Raw genomic sequence first — 27,109 nt, forward strand, 5'->3', positions numbered from 1 at the left:
AGTCAGGTATGTTGGCCTACATGGATCACTACAGGCATCTCACACTGCTGTTAGAGATTGTCTATCACCTTACTGCACAAGGTCCAAGTAACTTGGACACCAAGCAGAGCTTAACTTCAGAAGAAGCCCAAGTTAATTCAGGGCATCTGTTTGCACAATACACCAAAATTGTGAGTAAAGGTGAGTAAAGAACTGACAATTAATAAATAGACTTAAACCCCAACTAAATATCAGTGGAATTTGATATACTGTAGACTATTTATTTAATGCAGACCAATAATATTAAAAACAGTAAGTTTTAGAAAAAATTATCTTTTTACCTGTTAGTAAAGAAGAATACAGTTTAAGCAACAAGGCTTTATAACATGGGCCGTCAGAAAACTTCCTCTACTTTTGATGGCAGTCTGAGAAAAGAACTTGTGCATTTTCCAAGCAATATACCATATGAATAAACACTTAACTCACCTAGGGTAACGAATCCCATTAATATAGTAATTCTGAGCTTCCTATGTTTATGTGAATTTTTATTTCTGTTATTCTTTCCCAAGGTAGATTTCCCTTTATGCAAAGGATAGACTGTGATTCATGGATAGAAAACAGCCATCTTATTAATGCATGAAATACTTTGAACAGTATCACAGGAGTGGCAAAACCAGAACAGATTATTGATCCATTATGTCTGGCATTTGCCTCTGGGATTGCCTATATACTTAAAAAAAGGGGGGGGGGAGATTTTACACAGCTATAGCAAGGAACTTTGCAGTATTACACAATGAAAAAGTTATCTCAACCCTGACAGCCAGGAGCTGTCACTGTGTTTTCTGAAGCACAAGGACAGATAGGCCTTAAATATTTGCATAATATTCTGAAAAAAACTAGGCCACTGTACATCATGACTATTTTTTTAAGTTCCGTAAAAAAAGATGGGTCACATGGAATGGAAAAAGCTAAAGTGAAATTTACACTAGGAATTGGGCTACTTCTCGATCTGAAGCAGGCAGCATTGAGCTAGCATCAAAAGAGTGAATTCTGCACCATCGTCATCCGAAGAGAACGTTATTTCAGTTAAATAGGCTCATTTTTTTGGTACCTTACTTTGTTTTTTGAAAGCTATGACTCGCAGCACTGTCACTTAGTGGACCCTCCCCAACAGCCGTGTGATACTCGGCATTTATCTTCCACCTCTTGCTTCTTAAAGTCCCCGAATATTCGCGAACGTCCCGTTTTTAAAAGCCTGCGGGGGGGGAGAAAAAAAAAAGCGCGAAACAAAGCCAGGAACGCTCAAACCCCACAACGCAACAAGTATGACGGTTTTTAAGCTGGTCTCGTGGTGACTTGGGACCCGACACCCGATTGGGGGGGCCGCGGGCGCGCAGAAGACGAAGCCACCAGCGCCCCCGGGCGGGCGCAGGCGCGGGCGCGGGCGGGCGGCGGCGGGGCCTGTGGCCGGGACCGGGGCGGGGCCGGGGCCGGGGCCTGTGGCCGGGACTGGGGCGGGACCGGGGCCGGGCCGGGCCCGCGGCGCCGCGGGGCGGGGCGGGGCGGGGCGGGGCGGAGCCGGCGGCCCGTACAAAGGGCGGCGCCGCGGAGCGCCTCACGCAGTTTCTGCGTCGCGGCCGCCCGAGCGGAGCGGAGCGGAGCCGTACCCAGAGGAGCCGCGCCGGGCGCTGCGGCCGCCGCGCTCGGCCCTCCGCGGCGGAGCGGTGCCCGCCGGCGGCGGCGCATAAGGCCACCGCCTCCCCACTTCAGCTACAGTGCTGGCTAAGTCGGGGAAGGCAAGCACGGAGCGGAGCCGCGCCACCCCCGCCTCCCGCGGGCGCCGGGCTGGGGAAGCGGCGGAGCCGGCGAGCATGGCGCGGGTGGCGGAGCCGGAGCCGCGGGCGCCGGGCGGGCGGCGGCGCTGCGGTCAGTGCGCGGCGGCGGCGCGGGCCGGGGCCGGGCGCGGGCGCCTCTGGCGCGGGTGCGCGGAGCGCGGCGGCCCCGCGGCCGCGGGGGCTCTGGTGCGCGGGGCTCCCCCGCGCCGGGCAGGCGCGCTCGGGTCGTCCTTAGCCCTTGTTTCTGATTCTCGTTTAGGCTCTTTGGTTGGTTATTTTACGTCCGCAAAGTTTCTGCTCTACCTTGGACATGCGCTGTCCACTTGGGTGAGTAAAGCGCCGGCCGCACGGCTGCAGGGTTCCTCCCTCGTGCTCGGGTTTACCTGCGCGTTGTTAGTCCTCTGCAAACAGTCGTTGCAAAACAGAAACCGTGGAGACTGGCTTCTTATTGCGAAGACTTTTAATGGCAAGGTGTTGCAATCTTCGCATGGTATGTTGCAGTATATTCAGTTTTGACTGAAAACAGAAGTGCAGTACTCATAATTTCCCAAGGGCTTGATTCTGCTGTCTTCAGTTCCTTCAGTAACTGCACAGAACCACTGAGACCTGTCACAGGGTGAGGCGAGGGAAAGAGCATGGCCCGAATCAAGTGTCGTGGGAAAGACGTGCATTGCATTGCAACATTGATCTGGAAGGGCGTATGTGCTACCTTACAAATAGGAGACTGTATTTGCAATGGACCGCTTCCTGCCACTCATTCTCAAACCTGTTGAGAGCGTCTCAGAGGTGTCTCTTCTCTGGCAAAATGCATGCCTTCTGACACGCTGGCTTACTAAAGTAGCTCACTATAGCTGCTTTCATTCACTTGGGAGCATCATTCAGAACCTTACAAAAATGAACAAAAAGAAGAATTTGGTTCTGCTCATCATAGTAAAGTGAAGAACAGGGCAATATTTAGCCAGGGGATATATAATCATGTAATATAGTCTTGATTTACTACGAATGGCTAGGCTCAAAAAAAGGTGAAAAGTTTCTTTCCTGATATTCCCTGTTTTGTCTTTATTTAGTCCTGGGTTTGGACTGATTTAATGTGTGCTTTGTATAACACTGAGCATACTGCTGATATACAATTACAACATTGCATGCCTAGCTGCAATGCCTTGCTTTCACTAATCCAAAAGGTCATATTGATGTTTCTGTTAATGGAAGACGGAAGGCTTAGAGGGGCATCAAACACTTGTTTAAACAAGTGCAATATTTTTAGCAATTATTAATTTTATTCAAGGAGTCGGGTGATGTTTGTTTGGTTTGCTGTTCTTTAGAGTCCAGGGTTGTTACCTGCAACCATTTGTTCTGTCAATAAAAGGGGCAAACTGCTTACCTGGCTGTCCTGCCAACCCTGCTCCCTGCTGTCAGGTGTTACAAAAATCCGCAATGGGATTACTCAAATGCCTGAGCAAGGGTGACAAAGTAGTCTGAAAACTGTAGCACATACCATGATGAGCAGACTGCAAGATGTCTGTTCAGCTGTTTAGCAGTATCAGTAGTACACTCCTAGCTCCTGTGTATTTTTCTATTGTGCTGAAAATCTGACTCAAACTCCTGAAGTAAGAGCAGTATTGCCTATTTTGACAGAACTGGGTGAGGACTGCACCTTTTTCATCTCTTAGGCTTTGATGTTCTTGTAGTCTGAATGTGTGTCCTAACAGGAATAGCTTTCTGCAGACAACAAACAAGCACCTTCATCTTCAAAACTGAAATTACTATAGCATTGTTCTAAAATGTGTATGTCCAAAACATAAAACCTAATAGAAATGTATCTTTGCTGTGGGTGAGAGAACTTGATTAACTTCCATGTTGCCAAGCCATTCTCAAATACAGAGAGAAGTTATAAATGATTAAGTGTTTCTCATCTCTACAAATGCTCAAATTTGAACAAAGTCTAGGCTGTGTCGTAGACTCTCGTTCAGTGAAAGTGCTTGTGTGTGCTTGGCCTCAGTGATCTGTAACAAAAGGGATGAATTGCTCTGCTGAACCGGAACCTCAGACTTTATGCTGTTGCTATAACTTAATCCTAGCTATCACTCAACAACAGGGATGGAGCAGAATGAAACTGTTCACCTAGTTGTTGCCTGGCCTAATACTTACTAATATAAGTATTGCAGCTTCCCAGCTTTATCTGTGTCACTCAAGACTCCCAGGAGGCCTTTCATCAAGTAGCAGCCTGGCTACTGCTTGACTTGTTGGCTTCAGTTCTGAGCTGTGATTATATACACTTAATCTGAGAGGCTGTAAGGATAGTTATAGTAACTGAGAAGCTAAGAACTGTCTTTAAAAGGATGGTTAGGCTAAACAGCTATAATTATTCATTAAAAGAATTTTAAATATCCCTATTTTGAGTCACTTAAAGTAGGATCAAGTATATATAATCAAGGCTTTGCCCGTTTGAGGGCTGTATTTACTATTGATATCTCAGTAAACTTTAGTTTGAAATTACATATCAGCTTCATATCCTCTATAATCTAATGTTGTTTTTCTGTGACACTAACTTATCTTTACTTGCTCTCTATGGCTTTTAATTTCTGAAACTCGTGCTTCCAGGTTGGAACGGCTTTGGTTATTCCAAAAGTTAGCTGTGTGGATTGGCCTGATCAAAGTACTCTGGGTAAATAGGTTGGATGAGGTTAAACAGAGCTCATGGGTTCCTTAAATGAATCCTGTAGTGAAATTGTAATCTCACTGAGGTCAAGGGAATCTTCCTGTAAATTTCAAGTGAGATTGGATTTGACACTCTGACAATGATGACTGTCACTGACTTTCACATGCTTAACTTAGCATTCCTCTTTCATTTTTATCAGAATTCAATAACTGAAACATCTCTGCCTAAGGAAAAAACCTGCTATGACATTTTACTAGTGAGAGATAGAATTTAGAACATTACTTTCAAACTTAATAAAAGGTTGCCCAGGCTAATCAAAACTTACACTTAATCCACCTGCATACATTGTAAATTAAATTTGGTAAAGAGGTACCTCAAGTCACATTAAGCTTAAGTGAATGCTAGACTTGAGGAAATTTTCTCTGTTCTTTCATGGCTAGAATGCTTTCTGTATACTTTTTCTATTAACCGTGGAATGCAAGTGGAACATATTTTAAAGAAGATATGAGGTGCTTTGGGAGAGTGATAAGTTAGATTTGCCCTTTCATATATAATCAAGTCAATCATACTCGTGTTTGCATTCTTTCATTGGTTTTAGTTAAAATCATACAAAATAATGAGATGCTTCTCTGAACTAGAAAAAGTGAAATTTTATTCCTAATTGGGGCACAACTATTTCTATGCCCATGGTTAGGAAGACCAATGTGAATATTTACTTTGCAATGTTCAAAAAAACTCCTTTAGAAAACTTCAATACATGTTAAAAGCCAAATTCTTTAAGTGTGTATACTATTGCTACATTAAAGATTTTCATCAAATTTTGTCTGCAGTTGCTTTAACTGTTAAAATAGCATGATTTTTATGCATCTTTTGATTGCTATTTTATTCAATATGTTAGATTTGGCAGTCTTGGCTCTTTTAAAAGTGCTTTTATGTTGACTGCTCCAGCCCTTCAAATACTACGTGTTTCAAAGGTCCTTAAATATTTGTAGTCCTTAAATATTTGTAGTTGCTGTATCATGCAGCAATTACTTAAGGTGACAGAAGAGAACAGTTTCACATTTGGTTTGTAGAAGACTGACATTGGGGACCCTTATTAAAGATACTCTCTGCCCTAGAACAGTATGAATGTGTTCTCTTTATCTGCTTTGTTATTGATTAAATAAAACCTTTTCTGTAGTGCACTTCTTGCAACATGTTTAAAAAGTCAGTGAGATAATGACTCCAATCATGTGACAATATGAACTGACATATTCATTAGCAAATCATAGAGCTCTCTGGTAACAAAGAAATGTTTTGAACAGTATGAAAGTTATTTCAGTTAGACATCTTTACTTTTTTGACTGCTGTAGCTAGTATCAGAATATGGAAAAACTGTACAGTCTAAGGAACAGTACTGCAATAGGCTAAGTATAAACTAGCTCTGATATTCTGCCTCTTAGTAATACAACAATGTTTATCGTGGCTAAAAAGAGTTAAGTCCGTTGACTTCAAAAACTTAACCTAAAAAGACTTAGAACAACACCTTCCTTGATTTACCTGTATCTGTCCTTGATTGTATTACTGAGTTGTTCTGACTTTTGTATTTTAAAACTGCTTTAAGCTTTGCTCATCTAAGGACAAACCACTGTCTTAAAGTTTTTAAATAGCATTGATAATCAAAATCTTGTGGTAATGCTTAGTGATCTGTGCTGGAGAATCTGAAGTCGTCTTTGGATCTTGTTGGAAGTGGCTGGCAACAGACTTTGTCCCATATTATTATAAAAGAGAAAATATTTTTAATTTGTGATGTAATGTTATAAACTGTAACATAGCAGTTGATTGGAACAGGTGATTATAGTGATGCTTAAATAAACTCAAGGGCAGGATATAGCTTATGGTTTTAAAAAAAAAAAAAACTGCAACAAACCTGATACTTTGTTAATTTGTATGTTTTTCATGGCATTAGTAAGATAGGAGAGCCAACCAGCATACTTGTGAAGTGCAAATAGTAATGCTATGTATGTACTCTGTTATTTTTAAAGGGAGATCGTATGTGGCATTTTGCTGTGTCTGTGTTCCTGGTTGAACTTTATGGAAACAGCTTACTCCTGACTGCAGTCTATGGATTGGTTGTGGCAGGATCAGTTCTTCTCCTGGGAGCCCTTATTGGAGACTGGGTGGACAAAAACTCCAGGCTCAAAGGTTAGCATGTCTAGAGCAGGCTATTTACTTAAGGATGGATCAAATTAATGTCAAAAGACAAAGCTATTAGAGTTAATGCCTCAAGTCAAATAAGAGAACTGGGCTTGCTCAGTCTTTTGAAAGAATGATATTATTTCAGAATGATGGTAATTATGCAAGGACAGTACCAAAGATGGGGGGGGGAACAATTTTACATCATATGTTCATTACACAGGCTAAACCCATATAATAAGTAGACACACAAATGCATGAGATAAAAAGCACATAGCTTTAAGAACTACAGACTCAGTTCTTTACAAGCTAATACTACAAATCTTATTGTCATTTGCTATCTTCTGTCTTGCTACAGTTATTTTCTGCTGGAGATGTACAAACACACACAGCAGTCACATTATACCTATTTTTAATATATATGCTCTAGTCTGTTGTAAAAATGACATGGCATCAAGTTCTTCATATACTTTCTCTTTCCAAGAGTTTACACAATAGCATCACTCAATGGTACATTGAAAACAAATTTCAGAGACTCAAGCCAAGTCTTGTTTTTATCATTTTAAAAGTAATAATTTAAACAGATACAGTTTGCTTTGACTGAGAAAAGGCCTACTTGGGCATAAAACTGTTAAAAGCTACAAAGTCACATTAGACATTAATTTGACTCTGAGACAATGGATGATTCAAAATCAAGTATAAAATGACACCTCAAATGTTTTTTGGGGGGGGATAGGGGGAAAGAAACGTCTAGGAAGCTAAAAATATTTACAGAATGTGTGTGTTCTTTAACTACACTTTCCTTAAGCTTATAGTTTGCTCATTCTTGCATTTATCATTTACTCTTCTCTTTGATTTAACACAGTGGCCCAGACATCCTTGGTTGTACAGAATGTGTCTGTCATCCTGTGTGGTGTTATCCTGATGATTGTCTTCTTGTTTAAGACACAGCTCTTGACCTTATACCATGGATGGCTTCTTGTGAGTGCTTAAACTTGTTAACGAGGAATTAACTTATAAGGAAACTTTCAGGAGTATGGGAGAAAGAAGATGGAATTTTTATTCTTCTCTAGTCCTTTTGGACATTTCTATGAACTAAAACTGGCAAATAAAACTTTAAGCTAATTGGAAAAAGAGGGGTGATTGCTTTCCGTCAGGAACGGTAAGGTAGACTTCTTGTCATGTCTGAAGAGTAATACTTAAATGAATGAGTTCAAATGTAAATCTGTAGTTTCTGGTTGTACAAGGTAGCAGTGGAGGTCTCCCATCACTTTTCTCACTCCATAATTTTTTCCCCCCATTTTTCTAGACTATGTGCTATATCCTGGTTATCACGATAGCAAATATTGCCAATTTGGCCAGCACTGCCACAGCGATCACAATTCAGAGGGACTGGATTGTGGTGGTTGCAGGGGAAGACAGAAGCAAACTGGCAGGTGAAATATGTTGCCTTTTTTAATACCTTAAAGTGTCTTACTTTTCAAGCTTGACTTTAGATTAGAATTTTAGAGGTTCAACACTTCTGAGTTCTAGTTACTGCGAGGAAAAACAGTTAAAGAGCAGCCCTTGTTTTCTCACCTTCTCTGTTCTTGACTACAGTTACTGAGATTAGAAATTACAGTTGTGAATTTGATTACAATGCAGTTAGGTAACCCTAAACTTTTGTTCTTCATTTAATCCTACTGCAGCTTTGTTAAGAGAAACTTTGTTTTTGTCAACCAAATAAACATACATGCTCTTAAATCAAATAACCAGTGTTTAATAGAAAACAGCTATTTAACTTTCAGGCACTTAGAGCCAAGTGTTGCAATACTTTATTTTTAGGCTCCTGGGATGCAACAAAACTGTTGCCTAACTAGGCTCCTTATATAGAGATCAAAGAAAGAAGATGAATGAAGTCCAGAACAGTAAAGTGCATGGATCAGGAAACTGCCAATATAAAATGCTGTGCATTTGAAGTCTTGCACTTCTCTAGCATTAGGTGCCCAACTCAGAGCTGTGAATGCTTTTCTTCACTTGGAACAGAAAACTCAAAATACTTGTACGTCATCTGATACCTTTGGTATTAGACTACAGACTTAATATTCTCTTTGGCTTATTAAATCTTTTTCTTTCTCCTTTTTTCCCTTTCTTGCACAGTGGCATGGCATCATTAGGAGAGTGAGTGAGTTTCCATTCAAATTCTGTAGCTTCATGGTCATGACACTACTAGGATGTAAGAGGGGTTTGGGATCCTCTACAGGCCAAGGACATGTTGAACCTGACTTCCTTTTGCTGGGAAAGTACTCGAGACTATTCACACTGAGATGTATGATCGATCTCTGGCTATGTTGCTGTTCTGATTACAACATAAAAGACAGTGCGGGAAGCAGTTGTCTTTTGTGATTAACTTGGGCAGTCTACATGGGCTCTGAATAAGCCTGTAAGGGGACTTAAACCCTCTCAGATAGAGGAACTGATACTGAAGTACAAACAAGGCACAGAGGAGCTTCACATTGCCAGGACATACGTAGCTCACTGAGGAAACTCTGGGTCTAAGTTTTACGTCCAAGGCACTTGTGGAGTTTAGGTGCCTCTAGGCTTAGGCAGCATTTCAGTTCCATGAACTAATTTTGTATGAAGCTGCCTAAGTTGTCCATAAAGTTCAATTCGCATGCCTAAGTCCTTTTAGGGATTGGACCTGCATATCACTGTCTTATTCTTGAGGTTTATCTCCAGTGAATGAGTCCTACTTCCTCTCACTCAAGAGAGACTAACCCTTAATTAAACGCAGAAGAAAGTGTCTCAGATTTTCATTTCCCTGTGTACAAACTTTCCCCAGTAGTCTTTTATTTTTGACCTTGCAATGCCTTTGTAGGCCATGCCTTTTCTAGAGCAGCAGTAGCAATGCCTTTCTAGGCTATGCCTTTTGTAGAGCAGCAGTACAGGTCAACTTCCTTTACACATATGAATCACAGGTGGAAAAATAGTTCTATTGTAGAAGCCTTGAAGTTCTAATGGCTCTCATTAACCTTTCTTCTTGTGTTAGATCTTATTCAGCAAATTGTCCCCCAACCCCTGTACTTCTACACATGAGATAAGGTACAGACCACACCTGCAGAGAACTGCATCGCAGGCAGTCATGTCTCTGCTGCAATTTCAGACAGAATTACGTGACCATTCTGTACTGAAAACCAGGCAAGAGGTTCCTGCAGACTGAGGCAACTTTATGTAAAAAAGCAAAACAAAACCCTTAGTTCAGCAAATCTGAAAGTCTCCCAGGCAGGTATAGGGTTATGTGTTTAATCTTGATGTTATTTGGGCACTTCTAAGATACCTTAACTTTAATAATAATAATAAAATAAAATGAAAGCCAGCATTGACTTTGCAGCAAATACTGGTTTCTATCTCTGTATTGTTACGTTTCCTCAAAGGGTCTTAACTAGCTTGGTGGACTAAGCAGATAAAAGTTGCCTTGGCTTCCCCTTCTTAATTACTAATTAGTCTTTCCATTCATTCTGATTACTGTGTAGCTCTTGAGTTTGGAAATGTTAGCCTTGCCTGAATAACTCAATGAACCTTAGTTCTGGGAATTTCTAAAGCAAAATGTTAAGCAGTCAAACTTACTCATCTTAGTTATCAGTGAAATGGTTAGTAGTTGAATTAAATTTGACTTCTAAATAACCTAAACACTTCTTTGAATGACAGGGAGCAATTAGATTCTCTACAGATTCAGGAAGAGCAGATTCACATTGGCTTACAATTTCACTCATCCTTTAAAAGCTCTATTTTTATAATAGGACTACAAAATGAATATGAGAGAGAATTCTAAGCAGTGTGAGGCCCTGATGTACAAAAGCTTTGAGCATCCAACAACTTTTAATGACAGAAGAATGGCAAAATTAATTGGAAACCTACAGCAGCCTAGAGGGTGAAATGACTCTGAAGCTGATCAGATTGGGGAATGGAAAATTTCCACTGCTGGCAAAGGGAAGACACATCCATACTAGGAAGGGGCTCCTTGCTTTGACCATAAACATGCAAGTGTGGAACAGAAGGGAGCAAGGACTTTGCTCAGGGAGTTCTGAGAATGGCTGATGGCACTTATAGGCAGTGTGACTCAATAAGGAAACTTAAATCCATTTCAAAGGTCTGCCGCTATCGGTGAGAGTATTGTGTGGTCACCAGTTATTAGAATTGAATGGAAGAGATTAAGAAATACATGGTCCAGTATTGGAGAGATAGCAGTTGCTAAAATTATCTTTACAGGAATGTGTTCCACCATGCAAGATTCCCATTAGTGTCTAGAGTTCTGCATGCTGGGTTTGAGTGTTACAGAGAGGCTTAGGAGTCCATGAAGTCACTTGGGTGCAAGAGTAGTGTGTGATTGCAGATTAATAGTTTCACTTACTGAGTTTACAGTGGAAGTATATTTCTGCATGCTCAACCTGGAAGCCTTCATTCAGGCAAGACTTGAGAGGAGTGGGAATTTAGCTTACAAACACCTGGATTGGTCCCAATAAACTTAGGCTTTGGAGCACATAAAAGTGCCTCTAGTTAGCAGTCAGAGTAACTCCTGCTTGAAGTGAAATCACTTGTCAGGAGTCTTTCCCTGACTTTATATGTTCTGGAGCTTGATGTGTGCATATGTGCAGTTCTAATTATGTTAATGAATATTTCCCAGTGTTAGCAAGCACTTCATATTATCAAATCATCTGTGACAGATATGAATGCCACAATACGAAGGATCGACCAGTTGACCAATATCTTGGCCCCAATGGCAGTTGGGCAGATAATGACGTTTGGCTCCCCCATGATTGGCTGTGGATTCATTTCGGGTTGGAACCTGATATCTATGTGTGTGGAATATCTGCTGCTCTGGAAGGTTTATCAGAAAACCCCTACTCTGGCTCTCAAATCTGCAAAAGTTGAAGAATCGGAACTGAAACAGCTGAATGTAAAGAAAGGTATTGAAAGTACTGAAGTAGCTGTTCAAAATCACAGTATATTCATTGCACCAGTCAAAGCAAAACTTAATTGTTCACTTATCTATCTTGTATAGAGGCTGTTTTGAGGCTATAGCTTTTTACTTGCAGCTTGAGGCTTTCTGGTTTTGACCGTAGACACCAGAGACTATATAAGTAATAATACTTCTTGCTCCAGCCATTAGAGGTTTCCTATAAAATACAGCCAAAGAATGAATCCTCTCCTCCTGACTGATCCCTTAGCGTAAGTCTGCCCTGTTGCTTAGAGCTGACTGATCTTGATGACTGCCCGTCTGTCTATATATCTAATGTGCTGACAAACCCTCTGATATGTAGTGTCTACAAGCAAAACAATTTGTGTAGGACTCTTCTTTCTTCCTAGCTGGTCTCTACTTACATGCAGTACTTCACATGCAGGCTTTCAGGAAGTTGTGGAATAGGTGGTAGTGTTTCTAGTCTAGCTAGAGTAGAGTAGGTAGAGTTTCTAATTTTTTTATAGTTTCTATCCACACTACTAACCCAAGTACCACCCTGGTATTTGGATTTTGTTTGTGAACAGTGGAAGTGTGGTGCCTTTCTCCTATATTAAAGGAGTGAAAGTGGAATTATAGAAAAGCATGGTCTTAACTTTCCAAACTTGATTTTAGATTTTTTTTTTTGCTTTGGTAGGCTTCAGCAAGCTTCTCTGCTATGACATGAGATTACTGCCAGATGATTAAATATTCCCTACTTCCTGTGGTTAGTGCATTCAAACATAAAAAGCTCTTTTAAAATGCAAAGTAACATTAGTTAACTAATATTCATTAATAAATAATTTCTTTATGGAAGATTGTTTAGCGCATTCAGTCACAAGAAGTCTGTCAAGAAGAAAGCATAGCCTGTTCCTTTCCCACCACAGTTTAACAAACTAAACTGCAGTTTAAACTGATATGGACAGACTTTACTTGATCTTACTGTATAGAAGGGGATTAATGGCACTTAAACATTCAACTAATCAGGGGAAAGTTGATTGCAGAATTTAACTGATACACTTCTGCAGCAGTGAACTACTAACAGCAAACAATTGTCTTGCAATTTACACTCTGCCCTTTCTTGGCAGGAGAGTATCTAACAGTTACATTTCTGTTTGCAGAGAGTGACACGAAACCCGCTGAAGGAGTGCAGTTAATTGTTGAGAAAGATGTAACTGGCTCTGAGCCCCAACAGGAGAAGGAAGTCAGCTGCGCTGCCCGGATTGCTGAACCTTTCATCACGTTTCGTGATGGATGGGTTGCATACTACAACCAGCCAGTGTTTCTTGCAGGCATGGGTCTTGCATTTCTCTATATGACCGTTCTGGGCTTTGATTGTATTACTACAGGCTACGCATACACTCAGGGTTTGAGTGGCTCTGTGCTAAGTCTTTTGATGGGTGCCTCAGCAGTCACTGGCATCATGGGAACAGTAGCTTTCACCTGGCTTCGTCGCAAATGTGGCTTGGTTCGCACAGGCCTTATTTCTGGAGTAGCCCAGTTTGCTTGTCTGATCTTATGTGCCATCTCTGTATTCATGCCTGGAAGTCCTCTGGATTTGACTGTTTCCCCATTTGCTGACATTGGTGCCAGGCTGTTTGAAAGTGAACCATTGCCTACTATTGCATCTCCAGCAGATAAGTCTGAAATGGCTTTTGCAACTGGAATGCCTAACTTGTTAAACGGGTCTGCTCCTGCTAACAGTGATCCAGAGATGAGTCCTGAGCCTGTGCCTTTAATCTCTGTTAGTCTCCTGTTTGCAGGAGTCATTGCTGCTAGAGTTGGTAAGTAGTATGTGGCTATTAAAATCTGACTTATTGACTGTGCTTAATTTTAGAAATTACAGAGCTTGTCAGCTAAATACAAATTTGAATTTAGAATTGTTGGCTACATTTGAAGTGTTGCATCATGTTTCTAAGACTAATTCATTACACTTAATGGGCAAATGAAATGATCTTACAAAAGTACTGCTAATACAGAGATTGCAGTTCTAATTTCTTGAATATCATACTGCTCGAATCATGAAAACAGTTATCACATTTGGAGATAAATGCAACTTCATTTTTTTGGGAATGCTCATCTCTAAATAATTTTCCTTTCTTCCCACCCAAATAAAAACATTCATTAATGGGAAACAAAATGAAATATCTGTGCTACTATAAATTTCAAATTTAGCAGTTAATGAATGGATTAAAATTGTCTAATAATCTTTAAACTTGTGAGCAGTAAGGAAGTTCAGAAGTAGATGCTTTGATTTGGATGACAGCTTAATGTTTTGAGGAATTTCCAGACAGTCTAATACTAGTATATCTCCACCAAAGAAAACAGTTGAATGTGTAATGAAGTCTAATTCTCATAACCTGTAGAACCTTTGCTGTCTAACAAATTTCTGAAGCTTTAGCTGAATTTTGGAGGAAGAAAATACTTGGTTCCTATGCATTAAGTTTTCTAGTTAAGAGTTTAAAACGTACATGACTTCTTTTTCTGCAAACATGTTCTTATGCAAAGTTTAACAATAGTAACTAGCATGAATACACTTTAAGGTGTAAAGCATCTATTTAAATAAGGAACAGGTAGTTAAGCAAAACACTGTTAACTTGATAGATGTGTTGAGGCAAGACATGACAGGTGAGTTAAAATGTCAAGCAGTATGTATTAATTAAGGAAATAGTAAAGGGAAAACAAATTGCTCTTGACTGTGCCAGTGTGAAATCAGTTCTGGTCTGACAAGCGGTTAGTTTGTCCCTCATATTTTAGGCAAATCTGAGTGTTCACAGAAATAAGTTTGATTGTGTCAATAATGGGAGTTGAGAAGTCCAGTTGTATGGATAACTATTTCTTTTCTCTCCATAGGCCTTTGGTCCTTTGATTTGACTGTCACACAGTTGCTCCAAGAAAACGTGATGGAATCTGAAAGAGGCATCATAAATGGTGTCCAAAACTCCATGAATTATCTTCTTGATCTGCTGCACTTCATCATGGTCATCTTGGCCCCTAACCCTGAAGCTTTTGGCTTATTGGTGCTTATTTCTGTGTCTTTTGTTGCAATGGGTCACATAATGTACTTCAGATTTGCCCAAAAAAGCTTGGGAACACAACTTTTTGCTTGTTGCACTCCTGATCCCAAAGCAATCTCTGACAGTTCACCACCTGGTAATACATCTATAGTCTGAAGGGATTTGCTACACATATATCATGGTTAGATGTGTAGAAATGGTCACAAAAGGCAGTCTAAGGTGTTTCTCTAGAGTTGAATGCATAACTTGACTATTTAAGGAAGCCTTCCCAAAAGAAACAGAAATCGTCTCACAGTGAACCTACACATTTTATTTTGGGCTAGGGACAACCTAGTTGAATCTTAACAGCTAGTATTTGAAAGGATCCCCAGAAATTACACATGAAGTATTTGATCAAAAAAATAACTTTGAATGTCTGTCCAACTCCTACATCCTGATATTGTTTGTCAGTTATACATACTCACTTTGTCCATATTTGTTCGTTGAGCAAAATAAGGTTTTTGTTTAGTTCTTCTAGAAAAGCTTGATTTACCATGTTTTGCTCTTGGATTTTCTCTGTTTTTCCCCTTCTGTAAGCATGTTCTGTTCCACCTATTGCTCCTCTCTCTTCCCAAATTGGATAAAACCTCCTTCTTGGAGGTCTGAAGGGGACTTTAAGTTCTGGTGTTTTCCCAAAATACATCTATTCTAGTTTAACTTTGCAGAAACACCTGTGCAGCTTTTTATGTTTCTTTACAAATTAGATTAGCGCTAGGTGCAAAATATTGTATTACGCTTTTGCACTTCATAAAGTAAAGCATAACCTCATTTTAGCAGAAGCTATTGATGTAATGTAATGTTATAAAGCATAGCTTTTTTTTTAACTCAAATGCCAGATCTGCTCAGGTTTGTAGCAGAGAGTGCTAAGGTCAGGAGTACTGGTACAGAAAGATAAGCCAAGGGCTAATTTAGCCTTTGCCTCAGAGTACAAGCAGCTTTGGTTTATTTTCAAATGCCATGGCTTTAAGAAACCTTATTAAAAGCTGATGTAGTGGAAAACAATTACTAGTCCAGGCAAAACATATCCAAAAAAGTGGATTACTTACACTTACCTGTTTTACATTTATGTGAATTTTATGACTTAAAGTTTATTCTAAGATACCGTTAAAACAGTATCAGATATTGAATTGTGTGGCCCTCCAGCAACTTCAGAGAAATGGAGAATGATTTATCCCTTTGATTTCAAGAAGTTCTTGCATTATTTGACCCTGCACATGTGCTAACACAGTGCTTCTATTGTCATTAGCCATTTATGCACTTTTGTGGAAGCTACTCTAAGCACTTTGCTTTTCAGTGGAGTTGAATCTTGCAGTATTCCAAGTTTTCCTATGGTGTGACAACATGATTTTTAAAGTTAAATCTTTGTAAAATGTTTGTTTGCAAAATTAGAAGAATGAAAAATAAGAAAGGTATTTTTTACATGTTGCTGACATTTTTTTAAGTTTTTTTTATTTTAGGTACTTTCTTTAATAATCTTCTATGTTGCCAGACTTCAACCCTGGAATGTATCAACTCCATGGACATTAAAGGCGTTACACCAGGGCTGAATCTAGGCCAGTTATCTAAAAAAAATGATGAGTATATTATATATCAGTCTAAACAGATTGTAAAAAAAAGCTGTAGTAGCTTCTATCTCAGATATAATATTTTGTGAAAGGACTGAAAGTGAATGAATGGGAATCCAATGTACAACCCAGTTGTAGCCCTCAGTATTCAATAACTGGATGTAATAACAATTTTTCTCCTCTAATAGACCAAAAGTAATCATTACTGCAAGGCTCTCAGGGATGTTTTTATTAGATTTGTAAGTGTTTATACTTTTTCCAAGCTTCTGAGTTTTTTTTATTATAATAGTGAAATATGTAGAGTAGAGTATTTCTCAAATTTGACTCAATCCTGAGTATAACTTCTGAAGGAAAAGGGAATTTTGCTATCAGCAAAATTTAAGTCAAAAGAGAAATTAGAACAAGCTTGTCTAGGTTGCAGAATGAAGATGCCCAAAGGATAGCCTCTACAGTACATGACAGTGAGTAGGATTGAACCAGTAAGGAATTTTGAAGTACACTAGTAAATAAAATCTCTGATTTGCCAAATATGTTGTTTCCATACATCTATTAGCTAAATTGGGACCAGATTTTAATATTGCTGAAAATAAAGGTAGCCTTAATTATCAGTAAGTGCCTCTATACTGCACTTTCAGGAAGACCTGAATGCCACCATATATTATGCTATTCACTGTCCATCAGAGAAACAAAGCTGAAAAACCATTTCATGTGGGCTTTCTGTAGCCTACAGAAACACACTGTGCCTGAAGCCTAATCCTGTAGCATTAGGTGCCAGGCATCCCCGAGAGGCACGTTCTCCTGCTGCCTGTTGAGCCCCAAGCCCCATATTGGCAAGTAGATCTGGGATCATACCATGTTTTCATCTGTTCCCAAAGTGAGTTTTTTTTTCTGAAGGGCAATGTAGTCTTATTCATGTCAGTAGAGTAGCTCTTTGTTTCACAAACAATCCCAGTGCATATTGGCATTTGGATCTCAAGCCAAAAAAGTAGTATCAGGAGGGGGCTGGTCCTTCATATTTTGCACACTTACTGTCACTAGGAGTTTGTGTATGCAAAGAATACATGACTGGATGTCAAGACAATCCTAAAAGATTGAAAGTAGCAAGACGGACTAGCTTTAACAGGAATAAGGAGGTCTGTATTGGAAATTGGGTATATTTTTGGACCTAGTCAGAAGATGTCAAAAACTGTGCTGTTTGAGCACACACCCATGTGTGTATACACCTTTAACATAAACACAGACACCTGTAATGGTTAGTGCTTTGAAGCAATGTGGAGCCTGAAGTTTTACTTAGCAGGACTTTTGCTAAGTAAGCATTTTTGGCCTACTATTTATTTATTTTTTTGGATGAAAACTGCCCTTAAAATGTGCACACTAAAAATCAATCTTGCCAAAATAGCATATTTTGTTATACAACTTTATGCTGGACATAGTATTGATTGATATATTAATCTTGTTAATAAAGCTTTTGAATAAATTTGCTTAAAGATTTATTTGTCTTGTATTATTTGGTGTGTGTGCACGTGCATTGTGGTATGCTGCATATAATATGGATCCCAAGGATGAAGGTTTTTGATAATAAAGGGATGGAAACAGCCAGGAAGCACAGACAAATGGAGTTGAGGGGGAAGGGAATGGACTGCAAATGCAGTGGGAAGTTTTGCATGACTCTAGCTCTGTCTCTAGTGAACTGAGTGAGATTTGTAGTAATTATTGCACAGAATTTCATCTGTGGGAACTTCAGACACAATAGCTGAAGTTCAAGCTACAATCTTACAACAGCAGCACAGGACAACATTCAGAATACAGCAGTTTTGACTACTGGCCTCTGTGCAAGAGGAAGCAGATGATGTTATGTTCTTACACTTCTTTCCTTCTTGAAATATTGAAATTGGGATGATGCCCTTCTGTAGCACAGCCTGCAGGCTAGAGCACTATACAACAGCCAGGCATAAAAGAGTGATTGCAGATAAATGCAGTATTCTTAATATTTTGGTTTTAATTTGGGGGGAAAAAAGAGCATTTTATACAGACTGCATCTTGTTACAGAAAATGCGTGTGTGCTTGATTAATCAATCCTCAAATGTAAGACCAGCCAGAAAGGTTACTGTGCTCAGTAGCACAGTAGGATTTCCTGAACTGAATCCTCTTTGAGCTAGAGTTTGTCTTAGAAAAACGTGTTCATGAGTTCTCTCATGGAAAAAAAGGATAGAGTGAACTTAATCCCTTCAACTTAAGCTATTTTCTGTCTCTCTCATGAGAAAAGTCTATCACTTAAAAATTCCAGAAGAGTAAATAGGCTCATATCAAGCAATTTTAAAGTCTTTAGTTACTCTTGCCTTTGCCTCTACAAAGTATATGGTGTATATATCCCCAGTTAGCAGTTAACTCATTTCCTTATTAAATTGGCTGTGTGTTCCTTCCACATCACTGTCAAAGTCCACATCATTTCATACCATAATTGTATTCTTTTCCCACTGAACAGTCTTTCTTTCTGAGCCTTCAACACAACAAGTGTTGCAGAGCATAGTTTTAAACTCTTAATCTACAAATGATGACAATTTGCATATAAAACTTCGTAAAGAAACCAAACATTCTGTAATAGAAGTGAGCAGGCAATTCCAGTGCTTCATTTCAAAGAATTTCTAGTGCTTTTTAGTAATAAAAACTGGCAGATGCTATTGAGTCAATCCCAAGTCATAGACTCTTCACAACTTTCAAACAATACTTCAGGATTACAAGCAAACCCCAAATAATTCAGTGCAAAGAAGATTATGTTTCTGCTAAAGAAGAGTGCAACTAACAGATCCAGCTTTTCTAAAACACAGCTGCAGAGAGATGATATGGCTTCCTTATGTATCTCAAACTGACCTATTTCAGGTCCTCCAGGAAAATGCCATGCTGTACTCTGCATTACTATCTTTCTCTAGTACCTCTTACCCTCTGTACTCACTTTTTTCCCCCCCTCCCCGCTTGTGATTGCTGTTATCAGCGTGTTATAATCATTGTAGGCTTAAAAGACAAGAGTATTTTGTCCCTGGGAATAAGACTATGCCTCCAGCTTCTGCTTGAAATAAGAGAGACTACATTTTGCAACTCTGAAGGGCAGAGTAAACTGGACAAGGATGTTTGCTTGAAAGCTAGCAAAGCATGTGGACAAAGTGCGAGCTGTTTGATAATGCTTTAACCAAATACTTCAGCTCATCTTCATGTAAGTCAGTATTTCTTTCTAGTTCAGCTTTTATTGAATTTGGTCACAAGAAAGCACGTAACTCTGTGCTTTCCACCCTTGTTCTACATACAGAGTGATGGAGCAATCTGTTTTCATACATGCAGAATTAGAGCTCTTCATCCTTTGTAAATGCAAGGAAAGCTACTTGACTTATATTTAGACAGTCGGACTGTGCTCCTTTGGCAGACAAGGGAAAGAGAACATACGCTGGACCCTGCTCTCAGAACTTTGGTAGGTACCTCAGCACCACTCCTTTTGATGAAAAAAAGAACCCAACCCTGATATAACAGAGTTAGCAAAATGAACGCTTGTTATGGCGATACGGATTGATTCAGAAAGCACAGCTATTTATTCCTGACAAGCCATTGTGCTTTTCAGGCAGGGAAAGCCAATCTATAGAATATTGTCATCACAATGGCAGCATATTGGAGCTTCAGAATAAGTTGTTCCTTAAGCAGCAAAACTGACAAAGCCTGTTTTTTTACAGCTGTGTGTCCTAGGTTCCTCTACACCCAGAACTGCAATAGTCGTAGCTGTCAGCCTTGCCTCATGCACCCCTAGCACTCCCACCCTATCTCCTCACAGCACCCCACTTTCCCTGGTTTATTGGCTCTGCTGCTCTCCAGCACCGCGTGCAAGGGGCCACTATCAGCAGACAGGCAGGATGCCATGTTTGCCCACCAAGAAGGGAAACCGTTTCGATCTGCTCCTCTACCCAGCCACTGATTTTTGCAAAACTTTTAAAATGAAGTCAGTCTTTGAGACCTTTTTCTTTCATGAAATTTAGATGGAATTCGCCAGTTGATTGCAAGGCTATTTGGCAGGAAGCGATGGTGGTGTGCGGGGGGGGGTAGAGGACATTGTCTGCAAAAGTCCTCTGTCCTTAGGAAACAAGGGTAAAAACTGAGGGCATGTGATAAGCCTGTAATCTGTACTGTAATCAACAGTATCACCTCAACAAATAGGCAAAGTGGGCTGGAAAAAAAGAAGATGAAATCCAATGTAGACAAGTGCAAGGCACTACATTTAAGCAGGAACAGTTGACCACAGAAATGCTGGATAGGGAACACCTACCTGTTAATGTAGAAAAGAACTGTGAGCTTGTAGCACAACAAAGGCCAAACATTAGTCAACTCCATAACATGAGATGGGAAATGTAACCAGGACCATAGCCTATATGACTCTTGAGCTAACACTGCTGTCTGCCTTGGAAGTGGTATGACTGGAGTACTGCGTGTGGTTTTCCTTCCTATCTTTCTTCAACAACAGCGCTAAATGGGCAGAAACCAGATGGGTGCAATCAGAGGTCCAGAAAACATGGCAGTAAGATAAGAGTTAAAGAATTAGGGTCATTTAAAGACTGAGAGGTGATGTGATAACAATACCTGTGTATGTAAAAGGATGGGAATAATATATAATCATGCTTGAGAACATAAGCATTAAGGACTCAAAATGATGTGTCTTGATTAATGTCCATATTATTCTAGTGAAGAACCTGCTTTAAGTAAACAAGATCTTTTTCATTATTTTTTTAGCCTGACAGTTAGAAATAGTAGTTTTTTTCTCAAGTTATTTTGGTCATAGAAACATGGCACCCATCTTATTTTCATTAAACAGACTTGCAGAAACTATTTTCCGAAATGCTTACATGCTACAATATTACTGTGCAGAGCCAGCCTACATTATACATATACATCTCCTATACAGTCTGCTTCTTTGATCTCTTTTAGCTGTCTGGAGCCTGCTGATTTAAATAAGAGCTATGGATCTTAACTTGGAGGACATGGATAGCGCGTTTTCCAGGTCTACTTCTAGAAAGGCGTATTTTGGCTTAAGGCTACTGAAAGGGTACATGTAATGTTTGGATTCCTTTACATCTGACAGCTTCCCTCCATGAACTGGCCACATTAGACATAAGAACTGACAGGGAGTTATGAAAATATGTGGTCTTTCCAGCTGAGAAAGAGGGAGGACGAGCTGCTTGTGTTAGAAATATTTGTTCAGCTGTTACTGGAGTGGGGCCAGTCAAAGTTACTGTTTACAGTATAAAGTGTGCTGCACTCCATTTATCTTTGAAAGATAACAAAACAAGATGAAGAATCCATTCTTTGGGACAGCTTTGACAAGAATTTCAGAGGAAAGAAAATGACTTAACCCAAACTGAGAGCACCATTTTAGATGCACTTTATGAGCACGCATGTTTGTGTTTGCTCGTCTGTGCTCTGCATACCCCACGGGAGCCTACCCTGCCACTGGCGCTGCTCTGCCGTGCGTGGAGGAACAACCTATGATGCAGCCGGGGACCAAGGAAGCACAAAAGCTCCTTCCGCGCTGCAGCGCTTCCTCAGCTGGCGTCTGAGGGAACGAGCAATGTCATTCAGGCAATGCTTTCTTTCAAGAGGTTTTGAATGAGCAGGCAAAGCAAATTTGCAGAAACTCACTCAAATTTCAGCAGCATAATCTCAAGATATAGGGGACCAAGTGGACAGCATCAGGAACAAATTCCCCTACACAAAATACATGCTACATTAGAGCAGAACCAATTTCTGGAGAGGAGCACACAAAATGCCACTTGAGGTAGCACATGCCCATGGCAGGAATGTAAAAGAAATGTAAATGTTTCTCCCAGGAGAAAAGTTTTGTACAAGAAAGTCTCCCCAATGTCTTTTGACAAGTTTCTTCCCTCACCTGAAATATCCTGAAAATGTATATGGATCAGGAAGCTTTTATTTGTTTCTAGGACTTCTCTTCATTTTGTAGAGGACAGAAATCCTAGAAATTGTCATATGACAAAGAAACAGTCATTTATGTAACGTGCACTTCAGGACCTTGAACTTTACTGCCTTTTTCCTGTGTTTACTGTCCCAAGATAGCCTTTCCAGTGATTTCCACATGTCAAAGAAGTCACGCTTTGGCTCTCTTTTTTTCCAAAAATCTTGCATGCTTTAATTGGTGCATGAAGCTGGCAGATACCACTAGTCTCAATGCAAAAGCCGCATTATCTGCAAAAGAATAATGTGTGTCTCATCACCTTTAATTCCTTCCTCTGCCTGTGTTATTTGCCTCACAGTTAGCCAAAAGGGGGTAAGAAATAAACCGTTCTCCTATTGTTCAATTCCTCTCTTTTTTTAACGTTGTGGGACTGTGTGAACACAAAGCAGGATTGATTCACTTTTAGTGACTAGTGATTCAGTGACTAGAGGAATCTGATCTGAGGATGTATATTCTTTGGATTCAAAGCAGCTTGATTAGACAATAACAGTGAGATTTTTTTTTTTTTTCCAAGGTGAATGCAAAGGTATGTCCTCCCTCCACAAATAGCAAATTCTGAAGTTATCCAGTTCTGCTTTGCTAACTGAGACTAAATTTTCAGTGAAGAAATGGTAGCTTGACTTGAGTATTAACTTAGGTTACCAGTTCAAATTCAGGGCTATAGAGGAAGGTAAGGTTTCATTTCATCTGCTTAGCTGAGGTAAAATATAAATGTTTGTCTTATCTCAATGGAACAGAGCAAACAGAAGAGACCAAGGCCAAAGAGTTGGATGGTCAACAGAAAGCTGTAACTTTAGACTGATTTCATGTTTCCTTCTGAAGTTGCATCTGCTGTCCAGTTGGCATTCCCCGTTCAGCCTCAGGGACATAGTTCAGACAAGTATCAGAGCATTAGAGGAAAGGGAAGCACTAGAAGATCATATTAACAACCTCAACACTTTCTGGCATTTTTAAGTCCTCTTAAATGTGATAAAGAAAATTAAAGTACAGATCAACATCTTTCTTAGCCCTAGCCATGTACCTCCACATCTGCTGAGCCCCAAACTGTGACAGCAGCACCTGTGTATCAGGGTAGGTGCTGATCTCTAGGTTTATATGTTTCCAATGCATCACCTATTTGTTGTGGATAACTTCGTATTCATTGACAAATCTGATACCAGAAAAGAGGGATCTAGAGGAGCTTTGCTGAGTAGTTGCCACACAGATGAGAGGAAGCATTTTGCATCAGTAGCACTTCATCTGGGTTGTCAGCGGTTCTCAGGGACTCACCTTCGGGGTGCTGGCCTTGCCCACTGCCTAGTGCCCCCTAAAAAGATGACCAAGGCAGCTGCAACTGTCATTTCTGTAGTAACAAAATAGATATGAATAGCTCACTTCAGTAGCATTGGCTGCAATTTTTACCATGCGTTTTTATTCCGCTAACTTTGCTTACATATATGAATGTGAAAAAAAACAGGAACCAACAATTTTGCAAGATGGTTCTGAGGAAGTGATACAAGGCATTATTGGATGTGTTCAAGGATGAGTCAGCAATTATTATCTTGCCTCATGCTAAATAAAAACACCAGAAATTTGGTTATAACCACAAAGAAATAAGATGGGGAAAATAAACAGATTCTGGAAGCTTTGAGTACGAATATTGGCTAGAAATGGAAAAGACAGGTCTGAGAGGGTTTCACAGAGCAGCAGCATATGTCTGATGGCAGCAGAGCACAAGAGGAAGCAGAGGAAGGAGGCAAGACTACAGAGAAGTCCATAACTGAAGGTTTCTCCAACACCTTGAGAAGAGCATATTGGAGGGCTTAGACTGGGATGACAAAAGAGTATAAAACGTGAAGAAATCAGAAAGTGTTGCAGCCTGTGAGGAGCGCAAGATAGACACAGGTACTGCAGAACAAGATTCATGGGTTTCCTGTGATCAGCTCTCTTCTAGTCGTTACTTAAATCTCTGCACCATTCAGACTTCTATTTTACTCGAGGGAACTTCCCATCCTTCCCTGCCTCCTCACCCCCAGATCATTAACCATTGCTGGTCACACCACAGAAAAGTAGTTCTAGGTCTTACTCCTGCCTCTGAAGTCACCTGGAGTGGGACTGGGCTCTGTGTCACCCTAGTGACAGTGACTGAAGGGTTAATTATATAGGTCACTTGTGTCTTGGGCCTGATGAACAAGGAGGCCCACTAATTCGCTCACTCAGATAATCTCAGTCATTTAATGCTGAAAACTAAAAACGTAGGGTTAAGAAGCAAAATCTGTTTGTAGATTTCAGGAAAAAGAGTAACCTGCCAGGCAAAGACCTGGAAGCGCCTAACCGCAGCTGTACTGAAATTTAGTGGGTTCCTCAGGGAGAAACTGTGAGGAGCACCTAGCGCAAGTGGAAAAGGCAAGCAAAGTACCTACAACCTTCTACATAGGGCTGAGGCTGCAGGTTGCCTGTGCCAGCAACAGAACTAGCCCAGCATGTCTCTTCAACCCACGCCGGGTGTTTAATCTTCCCCAATTTAAAACTCCTTTCAGGAAACCCTGGAAGCAACATCCTCTGCTTTCTGAGCAGGCTGCCCTGCAGAGGCTGGAGGGGCAGGCTGCCCACGCTCCTGCGGGAAGAGGGGCTCCGGCTCCAGCCATGAGGGAGGGGAGGGGGGATGAGGAGGTGGCAGGCACCCCACTGCCAGCTCCCAGGGCTGGGGAGCACAGCTGCAACAAAACCTATCAGAGACCATCATTACCTCCAGCTGGGACTTCTGAACTCAGGTTTTTAAACCTCTCACCCTTCACTAGCTGCATTAAGCAATCACCTTCTCCCAAGGCTTCAAATAGGTCTCATGTTATCACACTCTCCTGCCTGCTTCAGCTGCTCAAGGAAGGTGCCTGTTTTTCTCCTGGGGCTAGGAAATGCCTCACCATCCATGCACTGAGAGCATCACAGCATGGGCCTTCACCAGGAGCAATGCAACTGCTGCATGTGTGCAAAGGCAAGTAAAGCTTACCCTAAGGTGTCTCAGACCTAGAAAAGATGCAGGACATTTTGCAAATGTTTTGAGGGCTTTCTTGTACTGTTCAAAGCTCCTGTTATGAACAGGAGAGTGGATACTGCAGGAGGAAGCCTGCTGGCTGGTGTGCTGCTGCCACCGCAGGGGTTTCTGAGTGGTAGCTCTGCAGTGGGCCTTGAACAAGGAGAAGAATTAATGGCCCCTTGGTGCCTTGCTAAAGGAAATGCTATTTTTGGTATGAGCTGACGTGCGTGACTCAGCAGTTTGCTTGCCGGCATCTTGTTTAAGCCTATCCCAGAGTGTTTTAAGAGTTGCTATCACATGTTTCTTAGTTACACTTTCCCCTTTTTGCTTTATCTGTGATTATATGGTAAATCTATTAATGTATTACTCATTAATAACAAGTATTGGAGCATGTTACATACTCAATATAGCGAGAGGACTCAGCTGAATGGATGCAGTGGTCACTAAAGATGTTCCCATTGAATGCAATTATCTGTGGCACTCTCCAAGATAGTTTAATTCTTGTGAGGGAATTAAGTGCAAATGAAAGAGAGCTGAAACTCATGAAATACAACCAAGATAGGGTCAACTCATTTGTATTGCACTGTAAGGCTTTGTCACTTCACACACAGGTTGGAGGATTACTAATCTCTGTAAAACTATTAAAACAGAAGTAGTAATTTATGTGCATTTCTTGGATTGGGGCTCTAGCTGCAGGTACTTGTTTGTTTGACAATGATGATAAAAAAAATACTATGATAAGAGGTGAGCTGTAAGACTGGAAATTTGAAATGATGGTGTAAAATAATGAAAAAGGTAGGATTCAACCACATTAAAATACAATATGGGTGTGAGGGAGCTTATTGTGCTGTTTAAAATACAGTCAGGAGTGCATTGCTATAAACATTAGCTATAAATATCGTCTCAGGAATGTGTCGGGAGCTCCCCCTGCGTAGCAGAAATACAGCCTTGTGAGCAGCGAGCACTGTTCCGGCTGCCTTCCCCACAGAAATCTTCGCTAGAACTGGAAAGGAAACACTGCTTATGTGACAGACGCTTCAGTGCTTTGTAAATCCCCTTTGCCAGCTGGCACAGGAGCGCTCTGCACAGCTCCCCGGCTCTCCTGCTGGCTCCTGCTCGTCTTCCCCGTGGGAAGCTGCTGCTGGTGGCACCCTTGTCCCCTGCATGGTGCTGAGGCTAGTGGAAATCTCAAGGGTGACTTCCAGCATCTGAGAAACCAAACGCCTTCCCCTGGAGAAAGATTTCATAGTGTTTCCTTTGCAGGGAGAGGCAGGGAGCGAGAGGTGGAAAAACCTGACCCGGTAGCTGAGCCTGCTGCAAAAACAAAGGGTGGTTGGCTCGGCGGGCGCTGGGGTTAGGCACGTGCTTCCTGCTCTCTCTGTCAACTCTCTGCAGAGCTACTCCCTAATCCCGGACTAGAGCAAGTTTCCAACAGGGCAGCAAAACTAGACATGGGCCCATGTCTGGACTGTGGGGAAAAACAGAACCCCTGAGAAAAGGAAAACCACAGATCTCGCTCAGCCTCAAGTGTTTGAATGTTCTTGGCAAAAACAACGAAAAATAACAACAGCAAAAGAAAGCGCACTCCAAAATCTGTTTTAGGAAAGCCAAAATATTGAGCTTATCTGGAAAAAAGAAACATTCTCTAAACAAAAGTAACTCTGAAGTAAAAGATTAAAATGTTTTGTAAATGTCAAACCCCAAGCACTTTTTTTTTAATCAAGTGAAGAGGAAAACTTATTTTAGTTGAAGCTGTTCAGTGATTTAGCCCAAATTCACAACAAAACTCCTTTAACACTATAGTCCTAGCCTGCTGATTTGTATTTTTGGAGGTATAACAATATA

General features: G+C 40.6%; 1 protein-coding gene across 1 annotated transcript; it reads left to right on the forward strand.

Annotated features, from left to right (window-relative positions):
• The first annotated feature begins 1,653 nt into the window (after nucleotides 1-1,653).
• On the forward strand, nucleotides 1,654-17,733 carry SLC40A1 (solute carrier family 40 member 1). The gene is made up of 8 exons (XM_067298954.1): nucleotides 1,654-1,905; nucleotides 2,074-2,141; nucleotides 6,498-6,657; nucleotides 7,514-7,629; nucleotides 7,958-8,084; nucleotides 11,352-11,594; nucleotides 12,745-13,407; nucleotides 14,477-17,733. The coding sequence occupies exons 1-8, from the start codon at nucleotides 1,851-1,853 to the stop codon at nucleotides 14,794-14,796; spliced, it is 1,752 nt and encodes a 583-aa protein (XP_067155055.1). The 5' UTR covers nucleotides 1,654-1,850; the 3' UTR covers nucleotides 14,797-17,733.
• The last annotated feature ends 9,376 nt before the right edge of the window (nucleotides 17,734-27,109 follow it).

Source organism: Apteryx mantelli, chromosome 6, assembly GCF_036417845.1.
Source record: "Apteryx mantelli isolate bAptMan1 chromosome 6, bAptMan1.hap1, whole genome shotgun sequence".
NCBI classification, from domain to species: Eukaryota; Metazoa; Chordata; class Aves; order Apterygiformes; family Apterygidae; genus Apteryx; species Apteryx mantelli.